Source organism: Dufourea novaeangliae, unplaced genomic scaffold (assembly GCF_001272555.1).
Source record: "Dufourea novaeangliae isolate 0120121106 unplaced genomic scaffold, ASM127255v1 scaffold8, whole genome shotgun sequence".
NCBI lineage: Eukaryota > Metazoa > Arthropoda > Insecta > Hymenoptera > Halictidae > Dufourea > Dufourea novaeangliae.
Window position 1 is genome coordinate 1,514,005 of NW_015373923.1, and position 26,082 is coordinate 1,540,086.

The following is a 26,082-nucleotide window of genomic DNA, read 5'->3' on the forward strand; positions in this document are numbered from 1 at the left end:
GTTTTCTCGGCTCGATCCTCGATCACGTGGACTCGATCGAAGAGAATTTCACCCTTAACCCCGGACAGACACCGGTGTCAGAGTCTCCCCCGGTTGAACATGGATCGATGAAGGGTGCTCTCCTCGCACCAGCTTGCTCACCTCTCTCTCTTTCTGCCTCTGTAGATTCGGCACCACCCCCCGAAAACTGAATGAATCGACCGTAGTCACCCCCGAATTCGATCGTTCCCTGTATCACTTCCTGGAGAGCTCGTGTGCGAGACACACACTGTCGCGGTCCGAATCGAACTGAGGGGATCCGAGCGGTAAACGAATGGGGGGTAGGGGGGAGGATCGAGGGGGGAGGTCTGGCTCCAAGGTAGGAATCGCGATCCGTATCGACGCCCCGAGAAACACACCACGCGACCCAACCGAATTGACTGACTTGACTTGACTGTCGACGGGCTGCTGCTGATGGTACTGCACGACGCGTATGCTACCCCGTAGGATCGACAGCAGGGGGGTAGAAGGACGAACGTCCCAGGACACTGCCAGCCGGCCAGGACGCACAAGTGGTTTTTCGCGTTTTGTCCCGGGGGTTGGCTGGCTGGCTGCTTCTCTGCCCCACTCACCTGGTATTCGCGTACGGTGCGCACCTACTACTACTACCACCCAACGGGTAGCTACCTCCGTCACCCCAACCCCACCCCCTCTGTAACCCGCTCGGCCACCCCACTGCCTCGCTCGGTAACGTTAGGAACTCCCACTCTCTATCAAGCTTTCCCTGTCTTTCTCTCTATCGGTCTCTATCGTTCTTCCTTCCCGCCTCTTTCCCACTGGTCTATGCCTCTAGCTGTCTTTCTCTCTGTCTACGTTTAGAGGTTTCTATGGTTCACTCTGTCTAACACCCGGCCGGGCATGGTGTCTCTATTTCTACCCTGGTGTATACACTGTTGTTCAAAAGTGCGGGTTTCGATAGAGGTCGCCTGTGTTTGTTGTTCGATGATTCTGAGTAGGACTGGGTGTCCGTTGGGTGGAATCGTAGGAGATTTTTGATTTTTGAAATTAGTAGGTGTACCGAGTGGCAATCCAATGGTACCTCGCGGGGTCAGTTGTATTCGTTTCTGTGTATGTCACGGATCGACATTGAGCGATTTGTATGTGTACATAACAATTTTCCAAGATCTTGCATTGTTTTTGAGATGATTAGTATACAGGTGGCTAATGATAGACATATGTGGAATGTTAGGTGTGGACAGTCGATAATTTTTAAGGTATAAACAATTAAAGTTACGAACCAAAGTAAGCTGATGCTACTAATAATTATTTAACAATATGAACTGATAGTTTAGTTTTCCAATGAAGAAGTTCGATCGATTCAGCAAACGATAGGTGATTGTATACTTTTGAACGATCGTGTACAAAGGTTTCTCCACCCCCTACCCCCTCGCCCAGTTTGGTCTCCCCTAGTTTACGTCCTCCCTGTTACGTAGGTTCTCTTCGAGCACGACAGTTGTCTTTGTAGATTTTCCAGATCTGTTGTCGCGGCTTTAACGGATCTGCTTGTTTCAGGGCTTTACACAGTTCGACCGTTTCTTAGATTCCTTCGGAGCTTTTCCGTTCTCCCACTTCACTTCCAGTTCACCCCCTCCCTCCTTATCTGTTACTCTCTCCGCGGCTTTCTATGCCTGTACGTTTCGTCCGATGCTCCTCTATATATTTCTCCCTGAATTTCTCTGTTTCAGCTTACCTCCGCGCTGCTCCATTTCGCCCACGCAACTTTATTTCTTCCTGCTCGCGCTCGTAGGTACTGAACGGTGGTGGTTTTGCAGTTCGAACTGTCCAGCTTACCAATATTAATAAATAATCTGCTGTTTCTCGAATATCGTAACAGTAGGTACCTACGATAAAAGCCAAAAAAAATGGTACGCATAAAACACCGGAAATCAATGATGAAATATGTGTTACGTTGGCGCGACTATTCAATTTTTTTTCCTAATGAATACTGAGTTCTGAAGAAATATGGTGTATGTGGACGCGCACTAAATCGATCGACAGAAACTATAGAGCCATGCTTCACTATTAATTCAACTTCGACAGAAAATACGCTGTAGACCATTACTCCAGGTTTCCATTCAAATTACGCGGGTTCTTGTCAGCCGAACGAGAACATTAGGCCACGCCGATTCCAAGTGCATCCCAGTGTTTACACGGTCTTGTAACGGCGCTTTGTTCGGCCGATGCATAAATCCCGGGTACGTCGTCCCGTTCGAGTGCTCGCCTCTGCATACCATCCCCCTGAGAGAGGGTTAATACCGTCACGACTTCTGACGTCATGGTAACGTTAATGTAAACAATCTTTTACTAATTGTATTGCAGCGAGAAAAGCGATTAACGTGAATCAAAAAAAAGGAAAAGAAAACGACAGATACGTTCGGTCTGGAACCGCGACGATTTGGTCTAATTGGCAATTTTCATTGGCGATGTTAAGCACGAACGGTAACACGTTCCCGAATCAATTGTTTGGCTGTCAAAGTATATTGATTGGAAACGTGCCCTATTCTGTGTGGACCAATATTTCAGCGGGAGAACAGGGCGGTCCTGGCCCCGACGGAGCTATCGCTCGTTACAAATCGCCCTCGAATATCCACGGAGCAGAGAATGGATCGCGGTAACAGGAAACGCATCTCGCGGGGGGGTTAAGGATAGGAGGTCGTTTAATAATTCACGAAACACGACTGCATTTTCTTATGGCAACGATATCGTGACAGATGAAGATCGAGAGGTGACGCTTCCACGTTAATAGGCTTCTAATTAAAAAAAATTCTTTCTGGATTTCAACTATTCCTTTGAATATCTGAAATCACTATCTTGTTCTGGATACCTACTCCCCGTGTACAACCGCGGGAAAAGCAGCACATGCTAAGTCGCGTCTACAGGAAGACCCATTTTCCGCCGCAACGATCCCCCTATTCGCGAGGCTTCCATCTTTCACCCGCATCCATTATCGTTTCCTGCGGCGAAACAAGCGATTCGTCGCGGGATTTGCATCCTCTAATTGAAGGAATAGCAAATACAGACTACACGGGAACCTGAACGATCGGAGAACTATTCATTCGTCGCAAGATCTTCTGGAAATTCAACCCATTTCTGTATTTCAATTTTCATCCCCGTTATTCAGTCTTGTTTCTTCGCATGGTGCAATTGTAAATTCTTGGAAAAAAGAAGAACATAAAAAAAGGAAACGAACACGTTATTCTGTCGGTTCCAGAACGGATTGCAGGTAATCGTAGTGTAACGTCCACGGAAGCTGCCCGTAAAAGCTCCCTCGTCACGAAGAATCAAGCGTTTTCTCGGTACCTTACTTCGAAGACCAGGATTCCTGTTGCTCCTGGCTGAATTTTACGATCGAGAACATCACGGTTGCACTCGTCGTTGATCGCCGCCATGGATCCCTTCTACGCCGATATTCCGTTACACGAAGGACCATCTCCGTGCCCACGCACGAGCCTCGGGGATCAAGCTTTACAGGTGAAATCACACGCACTCGGAAATCAAATCGCGCATTTCCATCGACTGATCCCCCCCGAGTCTGTTTGTTCGCAGAAACCATCGTACTGGATACAAGTCTGACCTACATTCCATGGGATCCACGGCGCTCAGCTCTGGACTAGACAGAGAGCAACAAAGCCTATTCTTCATCGCGGTTTTATCGGGGACTCGGAAACTATGGTCATTCGGAGGTTAATTAATGACGATGGAAAGGCTCCACGAGAGCTTTTTAAAATTCCGAGTACGGGAGATCGAGGAAGTTTGCGATTTGGCGCGAGGATGTGTCTTTGAGCGGATTTACTTTAGGACACGCTTGGAGTCACAGTTCCTTGGACTTAATTATGAATAACGACTGTTTCTTTGAAACTTTGACACTTGGTTTTAAGGAAATCAGAAGACCACATTACGACCACATAACTCGCTCAATACCTCTACATCCTCATGAATCATCCAAAAAAAAAAGCCACACCCTGCCATTACATCAATTCTATACTCACCAGTTCCTAATTACACTTGACCGAGAATTATATACCACCGGGACAACTCCTTCGAGTGCATTGCCTCTTTCACCACGTATACGATAGCGCATAAGGAGATCCCGTTCCTTTCAACGATTCCACGGAAAAATTTGCTACCATCTCAGCCCTGTTATTGGCCATTTTGGATGTTTAGGGAGCGGATGTAAACGTTTCGAATGGTGTGTACAATGTGGGCTCAGCAAGGGACGTCCACCTTCCTCCCATCCCCCCGTTATAAGGGTCGATCGAGTAATCGCAAGCAGACAGGGTGGCTCGTGGAGCACCAGTCGTAAAATGATCGATCAGTATAACCGAGGCGGCGAACGGGGATGGGTGTCACACCCCTCGAATTTTATCCTTTTAGCTTAACGACACGCGAGCCCGCGCGTATCGAGGCGACCCTCTTCACCGGAAATTTAACACCCCACCGCCGATTCCTTCGCCGTTCTAAAAATACACCCACGATTTATAACCACCTGCCTCGGATAACTCAACGCCGTTCAGCCGGACAAAGATCGTCCTTTCACGCTCGTTGATATCGAGGGGAAGGGAGGGGGAAACAAATAGAAGGAAAAAACTGGCCAAACCATGGAAAGAGACAATCTCCACTGAGAAAGAGAAAAAGCGAGAGAGGACAAGGAGACAGGAAGGGGTGGATAGGTGGAACAGGCCGGAAAAACCGAATCCCGGCTATCTCCGTTAAACGGAACCGTATTTATTTTTATTTCCTCGCCGGCCAGATGGTAAATCCCTTTATCGTCGAATCCTCTTACGAGTCCGATTCCGGAAATACAGTTTTAAAACCGGACTAACGCGCTCCATTTCGCCCTTTATTCCCGGTACCGATTCTCTATCCCTCTTTCTATTGGCGTTTTTACCTATCTTCCGGTGCCAAGCATATGTTTCTCCGGTTCGAATTTCACTAATCGACTGTTCCTTCTGTTTTTTCGCCACCCCCCTTCGATCGAAAGTTCAATGGGATACAAATTTTTAGAGTGAATTCTCCGTCCCGTAGACGTTGAACCGTGGTGCTGTTGCAATTTTTTTTGTTTCTTTTCTCGATGGAAATTCTCGTCTGCTGGGAGACAAAGAGGAGTGTAATCGGTGGGACAAGTTTCGATTCGAAGTTCGCTAACCTGTCGAAGACAGGGGCCGCGGACTTTAAGAAGTTCGCGGAAAAACGGGAGAGGCAAGTTTCTGAAATCGAGGGGAGGGTTTTCGCCATTATCACGGCGGAATTTCCTTCGGAGCGACCAAAGAATGGACTGGGGGAGGGGGAGGGGGCGTCGTTAACTCCCCGGCACTTAGGCCCGTTTTCTCGACGAGCCGTTTCGATAGAATATCATTCGGTATAATGATCGGGATAGAAGTGGATAAATAGGTTTCTCTATTTGTGGCCGATCGGAGAGATATCTGAAAGCACTCTCGGGTTTATATGTATTCGTGAACAATGTCTCGAGTATAATTCCATTTACTGGATTATCTTCGAGGTGTATTGTGTCGTAACTGTTTTGCGAATAGTTCTGGTGAACCTGTCGCTGTGTCGGGTGATCACGTAAAGCCAAAGTCTATTGCGACTGGTTATATTCGCCTCGTGAAAGTGTTTGAGCATAGTAAAGTATTAAGTATTTACATAATAATTATAGGGGACAATAGGCTGCAGTCAAAACATACAGCTACCAAATATTCCTGACATAAAGGTACAATGAAACTGTTTGTAATTTATGCGCATATTGCTCCATTTTTCCCCTACATTCGTCTTATTCCATTTCCATCCATGGAATAGTTCGGATACTATCGTTGCGCGCTGAACCTTTGATGCAATTAAATCGCTGGAACTGTCCCAAGAATAACAATTTCCTCGCCCCAGTGGCTTGTCCAAATACCTTCGTGGACTACTGTATTTAATTTCTCAACACCGTCGATGTCATTTCCGAAGTAGATAAATCTTTCCATGATTCCACTCCGACTTTTACAGCGACCCCAATTTCCCTGATCCTGTTCCGAATCACTGTTTCCCTCTACTTGTTCCTCGTCAAATAATCATGATCCGGCCACGATCGTCCATTGCGAAGGCACCCTTTAACAAGAGGATCGTCGTGTTTTACGAGTATTGCTTGGTGGGTCGCCGCTGCTTCCGCATTCTACGATCAGCCGAAATTCTCGTACACGTGAGCGACTTCGGACAAGAATGATGAATTGTCGGCCTCGATACATTGCCCCACGGAAGCTTCTGGCCCCAAGTAATCGGATATTAAACGCACGAAAACTGACAGTCCCTTAAGAATAATCGCGGAAAGCTGGGTCGGAGAATCCATCTGTGGTTTCATTAAAATTTCAAAATAAAATGATAGAAAGTTATGGGGATAAGACGAATCGAAGATTAAAAAGTTCGTAGTTTTTTTCCTGGAACAATTCGAGAAGAGGACTGAGAAATGGTAACATAGGAAATTTCTGGACGACCATTATTCTCGGGATTACAGTTTACGACGGGAAGCCAGGATATGGAGGCGCCAAGAATTTAAGAACTAAATTCGGTCCAATTACATTTACGGGAACAGCTCGGTTTAATGAAAGCACGCCGAAACATTGCCTGACAGCTGTGGGAGCGTTCCGCGTCTCCTGTGACCCACGAACGCCGTATTTCCGCTTTGTAACACGTTGTGTCGTCGTGATATTAATATTTCGTTACTGTGAAAAATGTATTATCGTTTATCTAAAATAATTTCATCGTGCATTCTGTTATCGTTATTTTCATTTTATTAATATATTATTGCACCAAATGCAAGGAAAAACAAGAAAACAGAACATCACTTCTGTTACATTAATAGACCTACCTAAACCAAGGAATCCAGTTTTGGGAAACAGATCTCTAATGCTTAAATTAATAATAATTGAATTCTGGACTTCACGAACTTAGCTTATGTAATTATAAAAAAATGCCGTTTAAAATCGTCGAATCGTCAATTTAATGCAGGTGACTCCAGTAACACTTCGACTGTTAAAAAAAAAAGTCTATATTTCGATATAACGCCTATATTTTTGACGATTTGCGACTTTAAAAATACGAAATAAAGTGTGTCTGGCTACGTACTCGCTGGTACCCTCAAGTTTGTGAAATCTACTGTCGAATTAATTGTTAATTCGACCATTACACAGTTCCATTTCCATCGATCCTTCACGTTCACTTGTTCGAAACACAGAAGAATCACCGAGGACTATGCTTTGCCCCACAGTTCTTTGAAAGCTATTTCCAAGGATGTCGTTCGATTGATCGGAATCCGCGGAAAGGTCGGGTAGACGATTTCACAGCAGGATTCAGGTGTTCGTGCAGCAGCAGCAGGTAATACGTTGGCCGTGCAACCCCCTGCGTGCGCGCCCTCAGGTTCGAAGGGATTAAAGAGAGACGCGGGATGGATCGCATGCCCGCCGTCAGTTAACAATTGCGGCTCGTGCATTTATGAATAAGGCTGCACAGAACGACGCGTGGTAAGGTCACAGACAATGAACCTCGATCCAGTTCAGGGCCTCACCACCACGTCCAACGCCACGTCGAGACGGCCGCCACGTCGGTCAGGGTGGTTCTCTTGCCACACCCTGTTCCGTCGGGAAACGAAACTCCTCACGGAGCGATCAATTCGTCGACGGCGACGGGAAGGGTTTAAATTGATCGAGAAAAGGAATCTTTTTAGAAACTCAACGACTTCTCGTGGTAAAATTGCCGTGGATAATTGTTTCGAAGACGACAGATGAGAAGTTAATACGGTGACTGCCACAGTGAAAAAGGTCGTGCGTAGCCAGACAAGCTTTATTTCGTCCTTTGTAAATCATTAGTAATAAAGCAAAAAATGCAGGAGAAAGAAGTTAATCGGTTTACAATTTGATGCTGTAATATTTTCACTGAACTGTGTGTGTGTGAGTGGTCTATTTCACTTCTTGGATATTGTATTTTCTTCTGCAGGTAACGTGCTCGACTCAATTTCAAAAGGGTGCCCATGGGAAGTGGAATTCTTCTCTCCATTAGCCACCCTCGCGCGTCCTCTGTTTGTTCAGCAAATACGCAAGAAGTCTTTCGCTGTTTTCTCTGTTAATGCACAATGTCCCTCCATTTAACCTGCTGTCGGAGAATCAGTTAATCACGGTAGAATTGACACCGATAACGGCACTTCTTAATGGAATTATTATCGAATATACCGTTATTGTCCAAAACTATAGTGTAATCGGTTATCGAAACACAGAGTAAAAAATCGTTGATTAACTGAAAATTTATTGGGCAACGGACGATTCGAGGGGATTATGAACGTTTCATTAAAACTTCCCTCAGAGCATGGCCGATGTCGTGAATTTAATTAGGACAATTGCGACCCCTCGTTGCAGCTCACAGTGGAAGCTGGTCCAGTAATTTTTATGGTGCCTTAAATCTGCGAACGTGATAAAGATAATCATAACACAACGCGACTAGGATGGTTATGAAAAACGTACAGAATTCATACGAAAGTCAGATAAATTTAATAGAGAAATTCATTGATTCGAATCGAAATACTTTATCGAAGTCACAAGTGCACAGAGTCTACTTTCCATTTCATTCAGGTTCATGACCTATTATTATTACTATTTTAATCTTGTTAAGAACAGGGTAGGTAATTTTCATGAATCAGAGAATCTGAATACACCATTTAGCCAATCCTTTTTTCAAATCCACCCAAGAGGATCTTCTCTAGAGATGTCCAAATTTCCTAAGGGCCTACTAAAGGGGTGCTAAAGTAATATCAGTTAAAATCTTTGTTGTTTCTTCGGATACTGTAATATTGTAATGAGAAAAAGAGATTTACATAAATTATGTTGTAAAAAAAAAGATAAACCACCGAAGAAGATCCCAGCTATGTACCGAAGGCGATACACCGTCTCGAGATTGCCGGTTATCCGGCCAATTATCGCCAAGGATCGCTCGATAACGCGAACGTCAGTCGCACGAAGGTCTAGGATAGAAATTGCGTGCCGCGCTCCAGTTAACAGCCGAGGCCTGCATTCAGGAATCGCGAGCCAGAATAAGGTCGCAGACAATGAACTTCGCCCCTTGTCCTCCCACGCCATCCGCTATTTCGAACCTCGAAAACGAAATCACGATCGTGCCCGCCGATCGAGTCTACCCGGCTCGATCTGATAATTCTAAGAGAGAGGAACCGGCGGAGGGAGTCCAAGAGAATAACGAAGAACCACCCGCCGTCTCGTATCCAGTCCCCTCGATTTCGCGATTTATGATCGAAACTATGAAACTCGTTATCTACTCGATGTTAAGAGTGAACGCCCGGGATGTTTGTGGAAATTTGACAGGAACAATAATTATCGATTCCAAAACTTCGACGAAGACAAACTCTATCTAGACTTTTTAAATATGTATACCTCGATATCGAGTTCGGTTTGTAAACTGTCACAACGCATACAGAGAAATTTCGTGAGCTCCGACAAGAAAATGTCGGAAATCCCCGTAGATCAGTAGCGACTGATCTTGAATATACAAATTCTCGGAAGTTCGATCGCCGCGGCGAAAGAGTTAATAATTCAAGAGTGAATAAAAAGTATAGTCCGTTCAAATTGCGATTGAAGCAAATAATTTCGAGTTAGATGAGATAAACGTGCTTCATAAATAAAGGTTTATCGTAGAGATGGATAAACGTGGATAACCTTGTTTCAAGGCCGTGTTGAAATCTCTAAACCAGACGAACTTGCTATGTCTCCATTAAGCTCAGCATTTACGGCCTTCGTCGCAGGAATTTTTCGGAACAAAGAACTTTCTGAACCTTTCACTTACTCTCGAAACAGTTCGTTATTCGTGGAAAATGTTGATCTTTCGAGAAGAAAGTATGTAGTTTTCAATTTATTCTCAATCTATTAACAAACTTTCAACAAAGGATTGTACTAACTTATTTTGACTTGTTTGGTACTTTTAGTGTTAAGCGAAAGACATCTATAGTTGTACAATTACGCTCTTACTTCGTTTCTGTTACAAGAATTAAAGAAGCAATTAAATGGGCTATTACTCGCGCAGACGTATATCAAACGCGATGAATATCTAATGAGGGGGATCTAGAATATTCGATGCGTACGGGTCTTCGAAACGCCGCTGAAAGAACAGAACCTTGGATTATTCTCATTCAACGCTCTATTTCTTTTTTCACCCTCGAGGAAGTTCAATGCTAACGAGTACCCAGACTCAATCCAGGTAAGCTCTCTCCTTGACTCTTTACTACGACTCACACGCTATTCGAAACCCCTGATATACCCGAGAATCCAATGATTCTGCATGCATAAACAAAAAAAAAAAAAAACGAACGCTATCGTAGGTTGCGTACCTTATTAATATTATTTCCTATTTTTTGCCCCTTCAGTTTCCAGCGAAATAATGGAGGGTTGATATATTCCTGTGTTACAGAGGTAACGTCAGAGGGATATTAAGTACAGAGAAGAGATTCTGTTCGGGGACGCATTATCGGAGAACGTCAGCTGTAAGTACGAGAAGACTTCTACGGGAGAAGGGGGAAGGAAAATGCCTGGCGCACGTAAGATTCTTATTTATTGCAGTCTGATACGTTTCGAGTTGCCCCGTTCTTCAGAACAGCCGAGTATGAAACCCGTGCGACTCGTATTTCAGCTCCTCGAGATTATAGTCGACCAAGTCGAAAACACCGGCTCGACGATTTTTATTTAATCACTCGTTTTCCTGGAGTCCTCGAGTACCCACGAGGAAATTTCTTTATTTTTAATATACGTATACGAGTTTAATGTCGCATCGACCATATAAACAATTCCTGTTATCCATGACATTCTTTGAGTCATTCGATCGAAAAATGGAAGGATTTATTGGCGGTATAAAATTCTTCCGTAGAATCTACAGGAGAATTCGAATAAAATACATGAAAGTCAGATTTATAAAAGAACATAGTATTTTGCATACATGTAGTATTTTCTTTGCGATTTCTTCGACTTAACTGGCGTTTCGCGTGATGCAAGAATCAATAAAATTCTTTTACACGGTAAACGTATTATGGAAACGTACTTGCGGTATGTTTTTTATTCACGACACATCACGATCACCTCTGACTGTCATTGTTGTATGTAGAATGTGCGATTCATGGAAACGATCCTTTTTATACTGTCAGAAATACGAAACTACGAATCACCGTGATCGATTACTCATTCCAGGCGATTACGATTCTCTGTCTCGACGATTTCCAGTACTTATATTCGATGTTTTTATCGGTGAATCGTTGAGCTAGGACTGAAGCTACGTCCAGGTGTCTCGATTTATTCCCGATTAATACGTTTACTGGCACAGTGAAAAAAGCAGTACGTAATCAGACACACTTTACTTCGTTTTGTTAGTCATAAATCGTCGAAAATACATATATGCGTTTCGTTAATAATGCAATTAATTTTACCCAAACATTTTTTTCAGAAGATAATATATATTACGCAATTTTTGCGTTGAAGTAGCCAATGCAAACACGTATCTATTTCACCCAACGTTAATCGCACGCATCGAGCGACGCACCACCCACAGCGGTTCTGTCCGCGGTGTATAATGCTAAATGATTATCGAAAGAGGCCTTGACACTCGACCGAGCTGAATCGATAAGATAGTCTGATATCGTCATGATTTACCGATCCTCATCCCCACGGATCGCAAACAATGTCTATCAACTATTAAATTCCTTCTGTCTATCGATCCGCGCCCATAATGGAATCCTCGTAGCCCTAAATCGATCCTTTGACGGGAGAGAATCTCTTCAAATACCAAGAGTAATTTCCACGTGAAACAGAATTATCTGTCCGAAGCCATAAATAGCGTTTATAATTTTTTGATTAAACAACTGAGAACTCGATAACGTCTATTCATCAATATTTCTCCAAAAAAGTTAAGTATAATGATTATTTATTTCAATTTCAACGGCTAAGAAATGGACTTGCTTTACAATTCTATCTTATCTAAATTCATTCATGTATTCATTATCCCACTCACCACTTCATCCCCCAGACCATCTTTTTCCTGCTTAAATTTGTCCCTTTTATTTTCTACCTTTGCTAACCACTCATCTATTTCTGCGATTCTTCTCCAACCGCATATCTCCTCTATTGTGTCCTTTCCCCGTCTCCCTGTATTCCCTTAATAAATGCTCTTAAAATCCCCTCTCCCACTCCGCACAGATCGAATATTCTCATATTACCTTCTTCCCAGTACCTATTCCGTCTTTCTAGATTTCCACACCTCGTTCTTGCCATCAGATTTCTGATTTGCTCCTTTTCCCTCTTTTTTCTAGTACTTCGCGAGTTCCCCAATAGCAGTATACCCACCCTTATATTTATCATTATATATACTCCCTATTATTCTGTTCTATTACACTTGTCTTTGCACATCTCTATTTTTTAACATTTCCACTGTATTCCTCGCTTCACTCCTCCCTCGATCAAGTCCCAAGTAATTTCACCCGTTCCAAAAACAGTGTTAAGTATTTCGAGCAATGTAACGTCTTTAAATCGTAGTAATCGTCAGTCTTTTGGTCCTCTTCTTCTCGTTTCGAAGACTGGCTGAAGGATTGGAATTGGAATCAGAGAGAGAAAGGGGAGAGCTTTTTACAAGCTCCTCACGATCCCGTGCAGTCATTCAAATTCTTAGACCGCCCGGCAGTCAAGGCAGCCCGGCGACGAGCGAAACCAAAGCAATCAATAGGATTCCAGCCATTCCATTCCGCATTCCCCGTGAACTAAGTCGTTTATATCACATCCGGCGAGGCTGCAGGATTCGTGTCTTGGCGGTTCAATTCCGTTATAAGCGGGGAGGGCTTCCGGCCGGGGGAGTCACCTACCGAAATAAGCTCGTTATCGAATTAACCTAATCAAATTCCCCGCGGCGGCAAACGTTCGTCTGTAATTGACTGACGGTTGCTGTTTTGTCGCTGTTCAACGGACTGTGGATCGCGTATTAATCATAAAAAATGGCTCCGAAATAGCTGCGCGATCACCGCCGCGAACGTATAAAAATTCCAATTCGAAACAACTCTGGTGAACCATACGAAAACATGTTACACGAATCACGATCCGAAATGAATAGTTTTATCAAGGACAATGATATTTAACCCGCAATAATTTATTAAAAATCAAACCCTGATAAACTGGCTCACCAGCCTCAGTCTCCTAATATATTATTTAATTGTCACGGGTATAAAGGTTCGCCGCGCGACTTTTACGATAATCACCGGCCAATTAGCCCCGCGACAACGTTGAAAACGGGGTTCGTCGTTGCATTGCGGCTCGTCCGTTGTTTTCTTCGAACGATTAAAATCGTGTCTCATGGTTCGTCGATCGCGCCCGATATCCGAAATTAATATACGGGCGACGTTCTCGAACAAAGGAAATCACCAAGCGAATTATTTACCGATCAGCATCGAACGCGCTGGAAACACCGGACGATTATCGTTGGCATACGCTCGATCGACACTGTTATCCCCACGGAAACTAATCTCGGACACGGCTGGGCATCATCCCACCCTCGAATCGATAATTCAGTCGAGTTTCGATTTTATTGGTACGATTTGCTGGGATGAGAGAATCGATGCTCGCGTAATTATTATAAATTACGCGTTACTCTGGCCCATGGAGGGGGCCCAATCGAGTTTAATCCGCGGTAATCCATTAGTTGTTCCCGCCTGAATAACGAAACCTGATCTGATTATACGCAAACATTTACTTTGTTTGGCTATCCGGTGATGTATCTGTCGGTTGTTGTTCTGTGTTTGTAACTATATTTTCCTCATGGTTGTACGGAAATTTACGAGCGAACAAGGATAAATTATTCGTTTAGATTATTTGGGTAAAGTCATGACAGAGTACAATTTTATTCGAATAATACAAGGTGCCTCCGAAAGTTATTGCACAAGCGGGTATTAGGTGATTCTACGTGAGAAAATGAATCGAAAATAGAGAGTAACGTTGCTTTCATTAATCGCAGAACCAACACGGAAAAGCAAATGCATAATACGAATAAAAAAAATTTTTTATATTTTTGTATAACAAGCACAAAAAAATCTCTCTCCTAATTAGATTAATTTCACCGGCAACTAACTGCAATGTCCAAAGCGTATTCAATTCCACGAGCAACCCGAAGAGAGCGCCGACAAATCCTTGACTCTCCTGGATGGTAAATGTCACTCTGCTATTCGGGTATCGAATAAATGATAATATCGAACGATTAATTATACCGAATAATTGGTCGAGAGGTCGTTAGAGAACTGTAGAAATAGATCGATTTCCCGGAATTGTTACGAAAGAACCTTATTTCCGATTCAAAGGGGTTCCAGCCTCGTTATTGAGGGAGGGGTTGGGGGTGAAGAGGGGGGTGGTCGAGGAGGAGCCGCGATTTAGGCACTCGACACGCCACCCCGGATGCGAAATGCTCGTATCGGGGGTGCGTACAATCTACGGCCGCGCCGGGAACTGGGTCGAGGAGACATACCCCCGTTTTCCAACCCCATCCCCTCCCACCAACCCTCTATCACTCTGTCTCTCTCTGGTGAACCCGGCCGACGCCCCATATAATCCGCGAATTTATCGCTCGCGGCCGAGCAACAATCGCCGATTCGGGTCAAATACGACCCCCGGAAGTCGGATGCTACCGCCACTCCTCCCTCACCAACCGGTTCCTTTCGTTTCGAACCACCCCTCTCGAGAGGGGATCAGCGGGTGGTGGAATCCTTTTGTTGCACGGTCGAAAAACTGCTCCGCTAATGGCCCAACCGCTGCGTGAAACATCGTATCGCGCTAATCTCTTTTATCCCTCCTCCCTGCACGGTTTCATTAAATTCCAGCGGTTTCGAGATCTCGAGATGGGGATGAAAGGAAACAGAGGTTTTGTTTTCAATTATATCTGGGAATGGGATTTATGTGAACGATTTCAGACAGGATTGTCTCGTGATTTAGGGAAATTCTTTTATATTAGTAGGAATTATAATTTTAATTGTTTGGTGGTGTATGTTAGTTGTATCCTGTGGAGGTCGGGAAGCCGATGTTGTAGGTTTTCAACTGTTTTCACGTTAAAATAACATTCGCAAGGGTTAGAACAATAAATACAATGCAAACCTTTGTAGCATATACTTAAGCAGTGTTGTTTAAATGATAAACACGAGGGACTTTCCGAATACTTTCCGAATTTCTTCGACTGTGAGAGTAACGCTCGCAAGAACGAGACAAAAGCAGGAGGTCACCGGACCGATTAAAATTTCCCTTCAGCCCGTTTCGCGTTTACAACAAACGGGAGGAAACAGCTCCCAGTGGCTAGGACGTGGAGAGACGGATAGAACGATAACGAATCCCTCTGTTCTCTCATCGATCGGCCTCTAGTTGCTCTTCCACGTGGCTAGAGGAGAGGGCGGGGGAGTTTCTTTTTAACTCGTTCCGACAATGAGGCGTGAAAGAAGAAGGGAAAAAACGAGAAAGTTCGCGATGGGTTGGGGGAGGGGTATGGTTTCGTCGGCGGAGAGATGCATCCGGGTCGGGAATGGAAAAGTCGCGTGGAGATCCTCGACAGTCGGGTACAGATCAGACGTCGACCGCATATATTTTTCTTCACGGCTCCTTTTGTGGAGCAAAATAGAAGCTGTGGAAGGGTGAAAGGGGCCTTGGAAGGTATAAAGAACCGAATGGCGGGACACCTTTCGAATAAACGGTATGATACACGTTTAGTTGCGCTTTTATCTGTCTGTTAGCCAAGGAAATATTAATTTACCTACTTAAATATAAATTACTACCCCAATTATTAATTTATCACAGATCACTTCAGGTGTGCCTGATGGAATTTTTTGCCCAAGAAGGAAAGAAGAGCGCAATCAGGTAGCCCCTAGCAGAAATGTCAAACTATAAGAAAACTAATAAATCGAATCATTCCTCGTTGAACCTATCTCATTATTACTGCTAACAAGCATCTACTTAGATTCTATTAATTACTAATTACTCACATTCGCAATCGCGCGTGGACTTCGGAACGAGATGCTGGTGCTCCAGTTGGGTCCCGTTCATAGGCGGATCTGAAACGAAATGTTCCAAAATAAAATTCCATCGAGGCGCACCCCGACCAAGATGAAAGAAAAAGAAAAAAGAAAACTGGAGCAAAGGACATCGAAGGTGCATCGCATATCGGTTGATTTCGATCGGCAGCGGCAGTGGCATCGATGAGGGGGCCTCGGAAAAGCCTCTGAACTTTATATGGATCAGGGAATAAGGGTAAGAGACAAGAGAGGCGTGAATGCACGTGAGAACAGAGGAAGGCGTTCGCGAGAGAGAAAAAGGTGCTGACATCGTCGGCCAGTTTAAGCTCCACCCCCGCACCGATTGGTCGATGAAACCCTGTCGACAGGGGGAGGGAAGAGGGGGTGAGACGTGCACCCTCCCGCCTTGAACGACTCGAAAATATATTATGCAACGTGTACGGTGTGCAACCGCTCGGTAGCCGTGATACACTCTGAACGGGCACGTACCCAGTCAAAGATTCTTCGAGTTCTCGAGCTCTTCGGGCTCACCGATTCCCGGAGATTGAGTGACGAGAAATCCAGTTAAACTATTCTCACCTAGGGAAAAAATCATCTGGACACGTTCGTTTATCTGTTGGTTGCGATTTCTTGGAATCCTTGGTGAGCTTCGTGCTCCCTCAATGTAAAAATCAAACTAATTGATCGAGAGTTTTCCCGAAGACCGTTACAACATCACAGTGGTGGGGGCAGAATCTCTAGACAGAAGCTTTCGTAAGGGAAACTTCAGGGCCATGGGGGATCCCGTGGATTTACTATTACTGCGGTGTCTCGGTTGGCGAATATCGAGTGGGAAAACATTGTACGGGACGAGAGAGCACTCCGCGATATTACGAACCTACTTCGCCCCCGTGACCGTAAATTTAATATAATGGGAGTAAGTAATAAGAGCAATAATGGTAATGCTCGCAACATCGATCCGTATCGAATAAATACCATTCGCGATTTCCAGCCGTGAACAAAAGAAGGAACATCGGCGTGACGATTTTTTCGAGCAGACATTGGAAATCTGAGGCCACCTGTTTCGCGCTGGAAAATAATTTCCCGACAGAACTTCCGAAAAGTGTCCACTGTCGTGACTTGCTCGCGATTTCCCACTGATCCGTTGATAACATAACCCCTTGCTTTACGATTTTTTTTTTATAATTAGAGTGCGGTTATTTATGCAAATTCAAATTTTGAAAACTGAAATCAAGTGAAGACAAATCGATGCTAATCTTCACGAGAACAGTTACTCTATTGCGTTCTGTAAATTCATATTTCCAATAATTGCATAAAATCTGCAGTCGAATTGGAATAAATAATTATTTCGAGGACAGTGAATATTTTTTCGCGTGATATCCAGCTTGTCCAAGAATCACCGTTCACGACTGTTTACCAACCGTATGGACGAGGTTGTAGTATATATAGTCAAATCGCAACAACCCAACCTGTTTCAGCGCAGAAAAAGTTCCCCCGAAGCTCGACGTTTTTTTATCAACGACATATCACCTCTGCGGGACACAACCGTCCGTGTGACGCAGAAACAAGAAGACCGGGCAGATACGCGAACGGTGTCAACGGTTCCAGTTTTATCACCGTGTCGCCACCGTGTCCAAGATTACAAGGCGTCTCCCTGCTCGCTTAAAGGGACACAGGAGCAGAGAACACGACAGAGGCTGGACACAGTCGGGGCCCATCCGCGTGCGTGAAAGCAATCACCGTGATATGTGCAATGAAGATCGCCACGCGCTGTTCCCTTTGATTCACGGGATTAGAGGATTTGTTTGCCGATAGTCGATTGATGATGTTCCTCGGCAATTTGCGGCCTCCGTAGCATAGGGACCACGTGTCCCTGGAAATCAGCCTTAACTGCGTGTCTCCCTTTGCACTTTGCTGAACCACCCTCGGGAGTGACGAAGACGGGATTAATTCACGTGGCTGCAGGTGTAATTTCTGCTAATGGACCACCCACTGTACACCGAAGGTGTGCAAAGATGATTCGAGTAATGTACCAATCGGGACACCTGTGACCCACGTTGGTAAGGATGAGTAACATGATCTTCTTAGATAACCAACAATTTGTTGAATTTTTGAATAAAGAAGCTCAGTTTACGACATTATAAACGCTGATATATCTATAGTTTAATGACTTATTTAAAAATCATGCAAGTTCTTCCAACATCTTGGATCACGATTTTAAAACCGCGGAACATCTAATATTTTGGTCTCGTTTTCCAAAATCTTTGATGTTCTTTAAAATTCTTCCAGGTTCTTCTAACATCTTCCAAGTTCTTCCAAATTCTTCTCTGTCCTTCCAATAATGACATAAAAATCACGACATATCCAATAATTTTATCTCTTCGTTCCAATTATTTTATCTCTTCATCACCAACAAAATCGTGATCGACGTTAAACATTCCGCCGTTTCGTCGAGACGAAGAATCGGTATTTGTAACGTCCGGGACCAAGATGGCGCCGTAGCAGCCTGCGATCTCGACCAAATTGGGCCAGGCCAAATTCCAGGGTTTCAGGGTGTCACGGATAGATCACCCCCGGGGATAAAGCCGTGAGAGCGGTGTTCCGGGGGGATTATATGCATATACATATATATACTGTATAGCAAGAGAGCTAAGTGCACGAAACTTGGGCCGAGTTCTGATGAATATTGAAACCGCAGTGCGAAACCGTCGTGCGCTCGCCCCTGTGGCTGCGAGCCGTGGATATTTAAAACACGGAAAATGGGTCGCGGCTCTTTTTTTCCCCTCTCTCTACCTATCTTTCTCTCTCGTCGTATCCTGACGTGCACTCACGAAGATGAATTCCGGTGACTTCTTTCGCGGTTCGAAGTCGGATATTAAATTACCGACGATCCGCGCGTAATTACATTTATCGTCGATCATATTAAGGAGCCCCGTATTTGAGAGGGTGTGCGACGAAACGTAGACCGAAATTTCCCACGTGATATTACCTTTCGAGAGAGTAGAGAGACACACAGCATATGCCGTTTCTGTTTCACGTCTGACGTGCCGGAAGAGGGAACTGGAAGCTCTCTCCCTCCAGGGGGCTAAAGTCGAAATTGCTCTCGGATACAGAAGCAATATCGTCGGTACACGAAACTTAGAGGTATCCTCGCCGCCCCGAAGGATTGCCCAAGTTTACTTTACGTATAATGCACGGAATATCTCGATAACGCCGGAGAGATACATGGAACGCTTTATGGAGACGGGATGCCACGGACCGGAACACGATTTCTTCGCCAATTCTTCTCGTTTCGCGACCTCTGACAAGGAGGCTCGTCCCTTAGGAAAATTACGATCACGCTGGGTTTCGGTTAAATTGTAAACTAGAATGTGGAATGAGTGGAGCTGTTTCAAGAAAACTTTTCACGACGGGCAACCAGTCGCCTGGCCTAGTGTCGTCAAATTGGGCGATTTATCGCAATTTTGACGAATTTTGAGTTAAAACTGTAAGGAATTTTTCAAGATATCGCAGCTCGCAAGTTGGGCGATTTCGAATTTATATATATTATGTATATATAATATAATGTATAATTATAAAAATATATATTATATTCATTACATTATATAATCCATATATATATATATATCTGTGTTTTGAATATATCATACTAAAAAAGGTGTTTTAATTTAAAAATCCCACCTTCATGATTTTTTTTGTGGCACTACTGCATCTTCGGACGTTTCTAGACAATTGGGTTCGCGAGAATCTTGTAAAAAATCCGGCCTCGCTGGCCTGGTCAGTGGAATTTTTGCTCCGACTGGCGAGCAGCCTCGACAACGATGAACGACCGAACCGCCTCTCCCGGGAGCGTAAAAATCCAGACGGTTGAATCACCCGGTGGACGATCGCAGAAGCCGCCTCAAACCGCTTTAAGTGATCCGTCGCGCGTGTGTGAAAACAATAACGGCGTAATTGGGACAATAATAAAATAATTGTTAGCGGCTTGGGTGTTGCGTACGAGCCACAGTGTCCGTCGTGTCTTACGCTGAAACCGATTCCCGTCCCTGTTCTGCGTCTTACGCAAGTCCTACCGATGAGAAATTCCTCTGGGATGAAGAACAAGTCATTACCGAAACGGGTCGGAAGTTAAATCGTCGTGTTTAATAATTGCTGAAAGACTCCGTCAATTCGTGTAATAAATTCAGACGATTCCCCCAATTCGAATCTGTAAGACACACTGCGCGAGCGTAACTATAAAACCACACAAAAAATTTTCAATTCTTATGTATTGTGGTTTGACTTTCCTAATATTTCGAATCGAGCTAAATCGCTTGAGGATTATATTCTCGAAATGTTAAACTTTAAGATAACGCAAAAAAGTAAAAAAAAAAACGATTTTTTGATAAGTAAAGAGACTACCATTAGGCCTGAATTTGGATAATAAACGGTCGAGAATTCCGAGCAACTTCGACCACAATTTTCCCGTGGTTTCTCGCCACCATTCCGCGAAAACTATTTGCGTTCCGGGCCGTTTCCCACGTTTGTTCGCCAGCTGGAAACGCGTCGATCGTGCCGCGGCCCCGGTTTCGACCTGCGAGGAACTTCAAAGGCGCGCGCCGCCCTCCACGGTTTTGCGCGGCCGATAAAGCGCAAGAACGATTAATTGAGAAGTCAACGAGTCAATGGACACCTTGTTTCCCAGAGTCTGCGACCTTGCGTGCTGCCGATCGGTCCTTTCATGAATTACATGGCCAACAAAACCGTAAATAGAATCGTTCTAATACCACACACACGCACGATTCTACTAATTAGTTTCAGTTTCGAGAAGTGGTATCGACATGCTCAAGTTCTTCGAGCGCAGTATAGTCCCACCGATACCCGTCTCTTCGTGGTGTTCATGGGAGTAATTAACCCTTTCGTTACCACTGTTGCCTTATGGTTACTTATTCTAAATTACGAAATTTAAAACTTATTTTTTTTTTCAAATATTTCAAGAGAACTTATTGATCGAAAGTACGAAAAGTTGGGTTTTATTATGTATAACTAATGAGAATTATTGTATATAACTGTGAGAAAAGTAAAAAAGTTGTCAAATGTTATATACATACAAAATACAGCAAAATATTTCTTCGGTAATTTTGAAATGATTTGGGAATGAAATGTTTCGGATCTCATAGTGTTAATGCCTCTTGCTTTATTCCGAACTGATTAACTCCAAATGGAAGCTAAATTAATCTCACGCACACAGACCATCGTGATCCAGAAAAATCCGGAAAACGAAAAGAACCACACGCAAGTGGTTCTAATTGATATAATCACCATCCACTTTATCCGAAATGCGACTTCAATAAGTCCCACGCTGTTCTCGATTATAAAACCGAACTAGCGAGCCTCCAAATGCTTCGAAACAAAAACAAACTGCGTTTATGGAATGAAATAATGCGATTCTAATCGATGAGAAAGGGAAGAAAGTGATCTTGATCGAATGATAAAATTTCCGAAATCTGACAGAAGGACAAAGATCTTAACGAGCGAATCCTGTCACAGACGGAACGGTTCGCACGTAAAAACCGCGACTCGGCTCGCGAGGTCCAGCGGATAGCTGTGGGAAAGATCGTTCCACCGTGGACCCCGCGTGTCAATTGACATTTATTCTCGAGTATATATACGTCACGAATTCCCGAGGAGAAGAGCACAGAGCCCCGCCAGCCATCGTCCAGGCAGACGACGACGGCGACGGTCGGTGTGTATATTAATATCTGAATAACGCCAACCGGCGTGTGCCGCGGCCGACGTCGCTTTTCTCCCGTTCCTGTCGTCTATCGTTGGACGATAAACTGAAAAATATATCCGGCGACAGATACGAGTATCGCCGCAGCTGTCGCCAGAGTTACGGATACTTTTCAGAGCCCTTCACACACATCAGACCGAATATCGCTGAAGAAGTACCTATCGTTCCTCCTTCCAGCTGATTTCTCCGATGTTACATCGAACACGCATTCACCGAGATATCATTCGTATCTATAAATTACAGACATCAAAGATTCTCGATTAGTCAGCGTGCATAATAAATAACGTTGATAGAAATCTGCTATGTTTCCAGGGAGGAAAAAAAAGATCGGAAATCGTGAAAAGAGAAAATGCGAGGAACGGGATAGAAATTAGGGGAACTGGATGAAAGGGAAGAAGAGGGTGGGCAGTGAAGGGACCCAGGGGCAGAAAGGGGATGAGAGTCGGACAAACAGAAAAAGAGGATTGGTGTCAAGTGTTCCGCCTTGCACAGATATTGGGAATCAAGGTTGTCGATTTCCCCGACGTTCGATGAACACGTTTCTCGACCACGTCGATCTAACACGAACCGACTGATTCTAACTATGTTCCTGCAACTATTTCTGGTTTTATTTTGATTTCATTTTTACGTATGCATACTGGGTTTATAGCCATATTTTCCAAAAATTACCAAGTACTCTTTATATCGTTATAACTATACCAAGAACCAACGCAGTCTTGACAAAAACATTTGAAAGTAGAGATTCTACACTTTCAAAAGATTTCCGAACGACATCGATACGATCATTTTTTCCGGAGTTACGATCATTTGAACTATGCCCCATTTTTCGGGTTCGTCGAGGCTATCCTTTAATTTTCTTGCGCACTGTAAATAACAACTGAATAAATTTTACCGAACAAGTAATACGTAACTACCAGAGATATAAACGTGACGATTCTAGAAAAGTGTCGATTCTAAAAGAAAAGCAAAAAGAAAGATTCAGACGGAACGCTTCGAGAAACGCTGAGAAATAATCGGTTATTTTTACGGTTATTCGAGGGGATCTCTTCGAAAATAACCTCGAGCGTTGAACACGAGCCGTGTGTCGCGCGTTCCGCGAAAAGAAACTCAATGAACCGTGCCTACGCGAGATTCGTATATATCGTAAAACCACGGACAAAAGAGGTGTATATTGGGTCGGATTTTACACGAGAATTTTGCTCGCAACCATTTTCCCCTTGAGGGGGCGAATGCAATGAAGAAACGACCCAGATACACCGTGAGCCTCGTGGAAACAGCGAACGAGTTATCTCGCGATTTAAACAATCGAAATGGAGAATCAAAACACGTCTTTACCGCAACGTTTCGTCGAGGAGACGCCACCGATGGACAAAGGGGGAACGACGATGTAGTCGCGAAACTTCCATCGAGTTTCCCGAAATAATCTTCGCCTCGACTAAATAAACGAACACGCCGGATACGACGTATGCACGTACGTATTCACGAACGGTGCGCGCCACCAGGCACGCGGGTTTCACAGACCAGATACTTTTTGATTTATCAAAACTTTCGCAATTTTCCATCGTTGATTGACGAGATATTGATTCGTGATAGTCAGACGTTCTTTTCGTTTGGTTGATCAGTGTGATACATTGTCTGTGTCGGGGCGTTACAGGAAAGTTTCGATAACTGCGCATGTAGAGCTCCACGTTGAGTACCCGTGCGTCATCCCCACTGCTGCGTGGGTCCTCCTTGGACTCCAGTTGGAAAAGGAGACAATAATTGGTAGCTGGAGCAGATAATCTTGACTAGCAAAATTCAGTTTGCCTCTACCAAACAAGATCGTATAGTGAACATCGAATTCAGAAAGAATAAAATGTCTGTAAGCTACGCAGATCGGTCCAACTCCAGTTATTCTACTTTGAGCTGTTCGCATAAGAAAGGAAGTCCCATACATGACTCGTCTTCGATGACGTAACCTTGTGTAATCACTCGACTCCACATTATGCACGTCAAATGTCTACAATACCCACGAGCCAATCCCCAGGTTTTCCAAAGAACTCGACGCATCTTTCAACGATAGATATACCCAAGCTTCGTTGACATTTTACGATTCAAGGCCAAAGAACTCGAGAGCAAGACCAGCCATCCTCAAACAAACCTCGCTCAAAATAATCGAGCTTTCGAAGATACGCGTCGTGGCTCGAAAAATGGCGGGCAGCACGCTTCGCGGCGATCGACGGCACGGCCACGTTAACATAATTCTCTGTTGATAAACAGACAGAAGCTCTCCCCCTCCACGTTCCCTATCCTGGCAGCGTGCCACGACCGGCGAAATGCCTCGTAACACAACGGCCGCCCACGGTAGACACGCGGACGTCATACGTCGCTCGTGTATGTGTATGCATAATGCATACCAGAGTGAACGCGCGCGTGAACGACGTATATACACAATGCCATCCGCGATCTGAAAGCGAAAGGTACGTTAAAACGTGTCTCATTTATGTACGGAGTTCCCTTGTTAGGATTTAGTGTACTACTATCATTACGAAGAAAATGTCGAAGACGAAATTACGCTTAATCTCGATCGAACGAGCTAGGAACTCCTTGGGGAACCATTAGAGATAGAGCAGTCCTGGTGACTTTAACCAGTTCTGTAAGACAATAATCGACTCGGCTGGTGAGGGAAACAATGAGATCGTCACTTCGTTCCTCCAACTCTCCGTTACACACTTGAAACTGGCGCACTAGGGGATACAAACAGAGAATGAGAGAGAGAGTGGTTAAACTGCAGACGTTAAGGGGCCAACGGGGATACAGGTTATGGATTAAACGGTGAGCTCTTGGGGCCTCGAGAGTATAGTCCATGCACACACACCCACGCATATACACACACACACACACACACAATGGATTCGCAGGCCTGTTCCATTGCCGCCGCGGGAACAGAGTTCGAATTAATTACACCGGGACGGTCAAAAGAGCTGCTCGTGATATCCTCTACGGAGGAGCCGAGGAGGCGTACAAATGCTCCTCAAAAGGGGGTAGTGTTTTCGAATTCTTGATTACTGCGCGTACGTCTCGATTTTTCAAGTAACGTGGCGAGATCGATGAATCGACGAAAAACGGGAATTAAATTTATCGTCACAGATGGATTTAGAAAAAAGAACAAACACCCTACGAAATGATTAGTTTGTTTTTATCTACTAATGACTGAGAGAGCTGTTTGATGGATAGAATTGTTTAGAAGGATGCATTGTGTGTGTCACGACCAGGGTCGAACCTCGAGCCCGGCGAAGCGAGGGGGTTTCTACCCTCGCCTAGGGGGTGGCAAGCTACACACTCCAGTTTCGCTCGTCCGAGGGCGCCACGTCTCCCGCATGGCAGCCCCTCCGACAAAGGGTGCAATATAGTGCGCGAAACCGCTTCTATTTAACCTCCGACGTAAGCACACGAAGAACCAGCCGACTGTAGATATGAACTACCGCTCCTAAGTATTAAGACAGGCCTGGTCTATACGAAGAAAATTGTGGTGGTTCGAAAATATGATATATCTGAGGCTACTCTTACTAATATCTCTATAAGTGTCCTAATACGAGCGGGAGTGTACGCTCACCTGACGAATGCTCGACTACAATATCAACGGTGTTCATTTCTCTTAAAAATCGTGCCTAGATTCACGGGAGTAAAATTCTAAAAATCTCTATTCACAGAGATAACAAAAACTAGCAAACGAAGTCTTATCAACGAACATCCCGCATAAACATAACAGATCTATAATTTACTCGATCACGTGCAGGTTCATCGGACACGAAAATCAACTACGTTGAAAATCTCTTGGCCCCAAACAGGAATAAACCCTACACAGTATAATAAGAGAATCGACGCGAACAAAGTGGCGAAACGAACACAGAGAGGAATCACCGGAATAATGAGACCAGGCGAAATTCGTCGAGGCGAAGTGTAATTATAATGTTTCCCTCGGCTAATTAAAAGCCTCGAGAATGACATGCCACGGTTGTTCAACCGCAGGGGTTTCGATCAAGGGTTAATAAGGTACCCAGACCGCCGAAATTAACAACCTCGTTACCAGATCCCGCGTATTACACACGTTGCCGCCGGTTTTCCACGCCACCTAACCGTGACGCGCATCGACAGACAACGCCAGCCAACAAGAGAGAAACGGAGAAGTGAACGAATGGAGGGAAGGGGTTGGTTTATCAGGAAGGGTTGGAGGGGTGTA

The 26,082-nt window shown here is 44.4% G+C and overlaps 1 protein-coding gene across 1 annotated transcript in view; it reads right to left on the reverse strand.

The window, feature by feature from the left end:
* Positions 1 to 26,082, reverse strand: part of LOC107194537 (solute carrier family 12 member 4) — a gene marked incomplete at its 5' end in the record, with an annotated part of 111,697 nt that overhangs the window by 81,864 nt on the left and 3,751 nt on the right. The window contains one exon of the mRNA XM_015584178.1: positions 16,064 to 16,126. Coding sequence (XP_015439664.1) covers positions 16,064 to 16,126 — 63 coding nt within the window. The remainder of the gene's footprint in view (positions 1 to 16,063; positions 16,127 to 26,082) is intronic.